Genomic DNA, 6,628 nt, shown 5'->3' on the forward strand with positions numbered 1-6,628 from the left:
TCTAATTTTTACTACAGCTTTTAAACTTTCTTATTCAAAAAAGGGAAATGTACATTGCATCACATTAATTTAACATTCATATATTAATAAAAGCTCAGGTACTAACCTTAGAGTGTAGCAAGGTAAGATCCAGTTCTAAGCTTCAATCCCAAAGAAACTTTCCGAAATCTAATAATGGCGTCGCTTTCTCGTAAAATTTCGCCGTACAATTAAACTAATCTAGATTCACGTTGCTTACAAGTTGAAAACAGCATGGCGGATAAAGAAAGACTAAAAACTCTGACGAGAGTCAACGTGTTTCCCCTAATAATATCTCTTCTGGGCCTTGGCTATGATTCTTCGAGATCGAAAATTTTCAGCCCGCCTAAATAAAACTGTAAAGAAGCCCAAAAAAACCGCCGATCGAAAAGTACACGAGATACCGACTAAGATTTACAATACCCAGCCCAAAAACATTTTATAGGAGAAGCCCAATTGGCCGCAATCCCGCCCAATCTGCCATCCCTGCTCTGACGTTTTCTCGCTCCTTTCTGGTGTGGGTGTAAACAAGTTGGAAAACCAAAATATCCTCTCTAGCCGGGAGTGTGGCGCACTCCTGTAAGCCAAGCTTCTGGGCGGCAAAGTTTGAGGGAATAAGACACATGTTGGCGATCCTACCCTATAGGTGTCGACTGCCCCGTGTCCGCCGGAGGTGACTTGACCCCCACACCCCGTCCGTCACCTCCCAAGTAAACCTCATTTCCTTCTCCTGTTTACACACGTACTGAAACCTGTATAATCAAATCCTTGCCGAGGTCCACTGACCCACTCGCATTGAAACCCTCTCAAAAAAAAAAACAAGTTGGGAAAACCGAAATTTTACCTCTCCGTGTCGAGAAGATTATATAAACTTAAGTATCCAATGAAAACGTCGACCTTCTTGCCCTCATGCTTTCCCGCGCTTTGCGCTTCCGCATTTCATCCTTACTTTCAAAATTATCTTCCTCCATTTTACATACAAAAATCAAATACTCACAAAAAGAAGCGGCAAAAACCTGCTGGCTCTTTACAACCACTTAATTTGACTTAATATCCAATTTCCAACAACAATAATATACCGGTAGTTTAATTGACAACCTACTAGCATCGAAATTCTCATTAAGAATGGCTCCCGCGGATAAAAAAGGGCAATTTTCAACTAGGTGGGCGTTATCTCATTAGATTTGAAAAATATCATTTGTCTTTTTTACCAATGCCTAACCGTTTGGATTTTTTTAAAGCAATCTTAGCACCAAAAAATATTTTTTGATACAAATTAAATGTTTTATATTCTTATTAAGAATAAAACAAGAGGATAAAAAAGGTCTGTCCTCTCGTAATTTTTTAAGCTTTTATCATGATTACTCTATACAACAGTAACAAGGAGTATAAACCCATTAGTGGAAGCAGTATTTTCTTTCCGAAACAATCTCGCTTATGTTTATCCCGCCGAAGCAGTCGCACGGATTCTCAGCAGTCGCACGGATTCTAGCTCCCGTTAAGCCTCGGCCTGATTGTGAAACGCTTTTAACCTGACTAAGGCTTAGTAAAGTTGATAACAAATTTTAATCTTCCCTCTATTTTAAATGAGTTTTAACGAATAATAAACGGACGTTGGTATTTATCTACCGGAATTATTAACTATTAACAACATAATGACAAACTATTGTTTAACGGCTTGCAAATTCAACCGTGGTGGACAAAAACATGGGGACATGCTAAACTGTGGTTTTTGTAATGAATGGTTTCATATAAAGTGCCTTGCATTAACGAAAGTGGTCCCGGGCTCTTTCTGGATTTGCCCGGAATGCCTCCAAGACTTAATCGAGCTTAAATCACTTCTCCCTGAACTGAAGAAACTTAAATCATGGAAGGGGAAAAGAACCCAAGAAGTACAAGACATCAATGAATCAATAGCACTGGTAAATGAACAGTTGGATGACATGACCAAAGAGCTACAATGTCAGTCTACGGCTGTAGATCAAGTTACAACTTCCTCTCAGGAACTTAAAGAAAACGTTATGGGTGAACTTAACTCTATAAAAGTTGCGCTAAGGGCAAACGAAGAAACTATAAAAACCGTACAAGAGGTAACCTCGGATAGTTTCAAACTGCTTGAAGAACAAATGCACAACAAAAACAAACATCAAGGTTTGGTACCCCATATACCCCGAGAAATATATGCTGTAACTAACCCTTCGGTAGAGAAATCAATTTCACAGAGCTACAAGGATGCGGTTCTTGATCCAAAAAATCAACGTAACAGAGCAAATCCGAGACAAATAGAAAAACCATTTGTAAAGAATAAATATACGGACCTCTACACTAAACACCAGGATAGTTCCACATCTCATAAACTCAACAAAGATAAAAATAAACAACAAAAGACAAACCCCAAGCTTAATTCGACAAGACCTGGCCCTAAAGCCGACGACTTGGAGAAAACTTTCAAATTAAAAGCGTTGAAAGAAAATGACGTATACTACATCGGAAACTGTGCTAACGATACAACAGAAAACTCGCTAGCAGAATATATAGAAAGTAAGAACATAGACATTACCAGCTTGAGAACCTCCTCAAAAGATCCCAAAGGTGACTATCGAAACTTTATCCTAAACACTTCTACAGCACTAGAAGATGTACTTAAACCAGAGATATGGCCAATCGGTATATCTTGTGCCATCCTAGGCCGAACAAAATCGAAGGATACTAAAGTTTGGGGCACCCATGGGGATCCCACTGATATACGGTGTGGCGTAACTTCCGTGAGATTCATCTTATCTAACTTTTCGAGTGACACGGAGCTAAAAGATCTACAAGAGCACCTTCAAGATCTGCAGATAACACCTATTATAACAACAATAATGGAATCAGGCCGGTATACAAAGACCTTTATTGTCGAATGCGCAAGGGACCAAGAAAATACAATGCGAAACAAGAGCAATTGGCCAGCCGGGATAAGAATAAGAAGAGATACTCCTACTGATGAGGTGTGACTCTATTACCAAGTAAACAACTTTTTAAACAAGAATTATAAAGATAAAGGTCTTAAAATCGGTCAATTAAATATACGCAGCCTAAAATACAAAATTACAGAGATTGAATATCTATTAAGACAATACAATTTAGATATACTTGGCCTAACCGAAACATGGTTGAAAGATGATATCCCAGACTTGGTATGCAACATAAATGGGTACTCTTTATGGAGGCAAGATCGATGTGGTAAAAATGGAGGAGGTGTAGCTATTTACTATAAATCTGGAATTCCGATTACTCGCCTGAATCAAATCGAAGAAAACAACTTAGCTGAGTCAAACTTGGAGTCAATGTGGACCTCTATCGAATATAAAAATTCTAGCAGATTAGTTATCGGAGTAATATATATTCCTCCAAAAGCAAAATTTCCCGATACTGCTGATAACTTACGAAATTATGTAGAATCTGTTTACTTAAAATCAAATACAGAGATTATAGTTCTTGGGGACACTAACTGCGACCTAATGCATATAAACTCTCTATCAACAAAAACTAAGCAATTACAACAGGCTATGATCGATCTTAAGCAACTAATTACTGTTCCAACTAGAATAACATTAAAAACTAAAACCTTAATCGACCATATATACACCAATTACCCAGATAGAATTACAGAAACAAAAGTTATCACCTGTAGTGTATCCGATCACGACCTGACATATATAACAAGGAGAAAGACATGTCCAAAAACTAGAAACACCCTAAAGGCTGTTAGGAACCTTAAAAAGATAGATACCGAGAGGTTTGTTAAAGAGCTACAACAGAAATTAGACATAACTGAGTCCGAAATCTCCGACGCGGATCTAGGAATACAGTATCTAACACAAGCAATAACTAGCTGCTTAGATTCACATGCGCCGCTTAGAAGTAAATACGTCAGATTGGAAAATGCGCCGTGGCTGAACCCCTATGTTAAGAGTCAGATGCACCTGCGAGATACTTACAAAACAAAAAGTCGTCAATCAGTAAATAAAGAATTCTACCTCCATCAATACAGATTGCAAAGAAATTACGTAACCAGCCTCATTCACAGACAAAAATCAAGCTACTTTAAGAAGAAACTAGAATCAGGAAAAACTTCAGATGTCTGGAAAACGATAAAACCCTACTTAAAAATGAGAAATAGTAAACAAATAACCAAAATCGAATATGATAACCAAACATTTGATGAGCCTAACCAAATAGTGAACAAATTAAATGACTACTTTGTTCATACAGCCGACAAACTAATAGCAGCCCGTACCACAAATATGAACAAACAGGTTTTAAGGCCAATCTCACAAATTCACCCTCCAGGAGAGATTTCGCCAGTTGCCCTAACAGATTTTGATTTAGTCGATGAAACCACAGTCTTCAATATACTGAAGAAGATAAAACCAAATAAAGCCACTGGGATAGACGGTCTGGCGCCTGCTCTCCTTAAATCATTAGCTGCCATAATTGCTAGTGTAGTTACTAAAATAATAAATTTAACATTCACTACCGGCTCCTACCCGAAACAATGGAAACAAGCCCAAGTCATTCCAATTTATAAGGATGGAAACGTTACTAATCCAAAGAACTACAGACCCATATCTATTTTACCATCTTTATCTCTGGTTTGTGAAAGAATAGTGCATAAAAATATATATAAATATCTAGAAGAACATAAGGTGTTTTACACCCTACAATCTGGCTTCCGAGAAAAGCACTCAACTAAAACCTGCATATTCAACCTTTATGAGACGATTCTGGAAAATCTAAACCAAGGAATGTACGTCTTAGTAGTTTTTATAGACCTCTCAAAAGCTTTCGATACAGTGCAACACGATATCCTTTTGAGTGACTTACTAAATGCTGGAATTGAAGACAAAGCGCTATCATGGTTCGCATCCTATTTGAAAGACAGATATCAGTCTGTGCACTACGCCAATAAATATTCTCAGAATCTGCCAGTTAAACATGGGGTCCCACAAGGTAGTGTGCTGGGTCCCCTATTGTTTAACTTGTATACATCTGAATTGCACAAAACTCTAAAACACTCAACGGCCAATGAATACGCCGACGATAGCGCTATAATAGGAGCACACAAAAATCTAGACCAGCTGATAACAGCTATGGAACAAGACATTAGCAATCTAAAGAAAGGACTAAACGACAAAGGACTATTTCTTAATGAGAAGAAAACGAAATTCATGGTTTTCTCCCCGAACATGAAGTCCAGAGATAATTCAATAAACTTAGAAACTCTCTGTAATGGCTCTATCTTCCGAGTTAAAACCTTCAAATACCTAGGAGTCTGGCTAGACGAATTACTATCTTGGGCAGAGCAAATCAACTACGTTGCAAATAAAGTAAAATCCAGAATATGGCTACTAAAGCCTTTACAGAACTGCTTGGACAAAGCAACTTTGCGTTTAATCTACATTGCTTGCATAAAACCCGTATTTGACTACGGTGATATATTTTACCATAACACGACGTCAAATAACACTGCTAAACTGGAAGCTCAACATAAAATGTGTGCAAAACTTATAACTAAAATGACAAAGTATTCCTCTGCCACTAAGGCCTTAGAACTAGCGCAAATAACTTCGCTCAAAACAAATTACAACTATAACCTCTTAGTCTTGATGCATAACATCAAAAACAGAAATGTCCCACAATATATGCTTGATTGGTTCCCTGATCCTAGGCAATCTAGCTCTACCAGGAACTATAGAAATAACTTCTATGTCGAATCTTTCAACTCAAAATTCCGTCCAAAGAGCACTAAATACAGAGGTATCAAGGCCTGGAACGACCTGGACGCCTCTATAAAGTCAATTGAACCTACAAAACTGTTTAAAACTGCTATTAAAAACATTTTAAATTAATTTAAATTAAAATATACTCCAAAGAATTTTTCTTAAAGGTTGATCCAATAAAAGCCTTTTTATTATTATTATTATTATTATTTTATTATTATCCTCTCTAGACTTCGCTAAAAACGTATTACTCCTACGTAAAATATTAATAGACAGGCAAGGATTCATTCCATTAAAGATGGAGCGCAATATGATCCATATTTTCATTTCATATACAGAGAAAAGAAATTATTATGTTTCTGAGAGGAGCTTCCCATTTTTGTTGTTGTTTTGAAAAATATATCGCAATGCACGGGCCTTGATAGATATAGGAGGCAATGAATGAATTATTTCACAATGCACGCGCCTTGATAGATATAGGAGGCAATGAATGAAATATATCACAATGCACGGGCCTTGATAGATATAGGAGGCAATGAAGGAAATATATCGCATGCACGGGCCTTGGTAGATATAGGAGGCGATGATAATCTCTCTCTTTGCACGAGAGGTTTATCTTTAATATTTAAATAAATGTAATTATTTTTAATTATTTTAATCTTCAGTAATTAACATTAATAATAGTTAAATCGTTTAATATAAAGTTATACCTATTATCATCTCAAACTTTGCTAATATTGACGTTTAAAGTGAAGGGTACCCCTCTTGCCCGCTTTCTTCAAATTTTGGGGTATATATACGATTCGTTTCCATTATAATAGTAAGGAAAAAGCGCAATTGCGAAA

General features: G+C 37.0%; 2 protein-coding genes across 2 annotated transcripts; both read left to right on the forward strand.

Annotated features, from left to right (window-relative positions):
- Positions 1–1,506: 1,506 nt before the first annotated feature.
- Positions 1,507–3,014, forward strand: LOC149683510 (uncharacterized). The gene is made up of 2 exons (XM_089871259.1): positions 1,507–2,559; positions 2,647–3,014. The coding sequence occupies exons 1-2, from the start codon at positions 1,674–1,676 to the stop codon at positions 3,012–3,014; spliced, it is 1,254 nt and encodes a 417-aa protein (XP_089727385.1). The 5' UTR covers positions 1,507–1,673.
- A 333-nt stretch (positions 3,015–3,347) lies between these two features.
- LOC149683511 (uncharacterized) lies at positions 3,348–5,912 on the forward strand. Its single transcript, XM_089871301.1, has one exon. The coding sequence runs from the start codon at positions 3,348–3,350 to the stop codon at positions 5,910–5,912; it is 2,565 nt and encodes an 854-aa protein (XP_089727427.1).
- Positions 5,913–6,628: the final 716 nt, after the last annotated feature.

The sequence above is a fragment of the Phalangium opilio genome, unplaced genomic scaffold (assembly GCF_054372755.1).
Source record: "Phalangium opilio isolate 3A_F unplaced genomic scaffold, DU_Popi_V2 ptg000037l_1, whole genome shotgun sequence".
NCBI lineage: Eukaryota > Metazoa > Arthropoda > Arachnida > Opiliones > Phalangiidae > Phalangium > Phalangium opilio.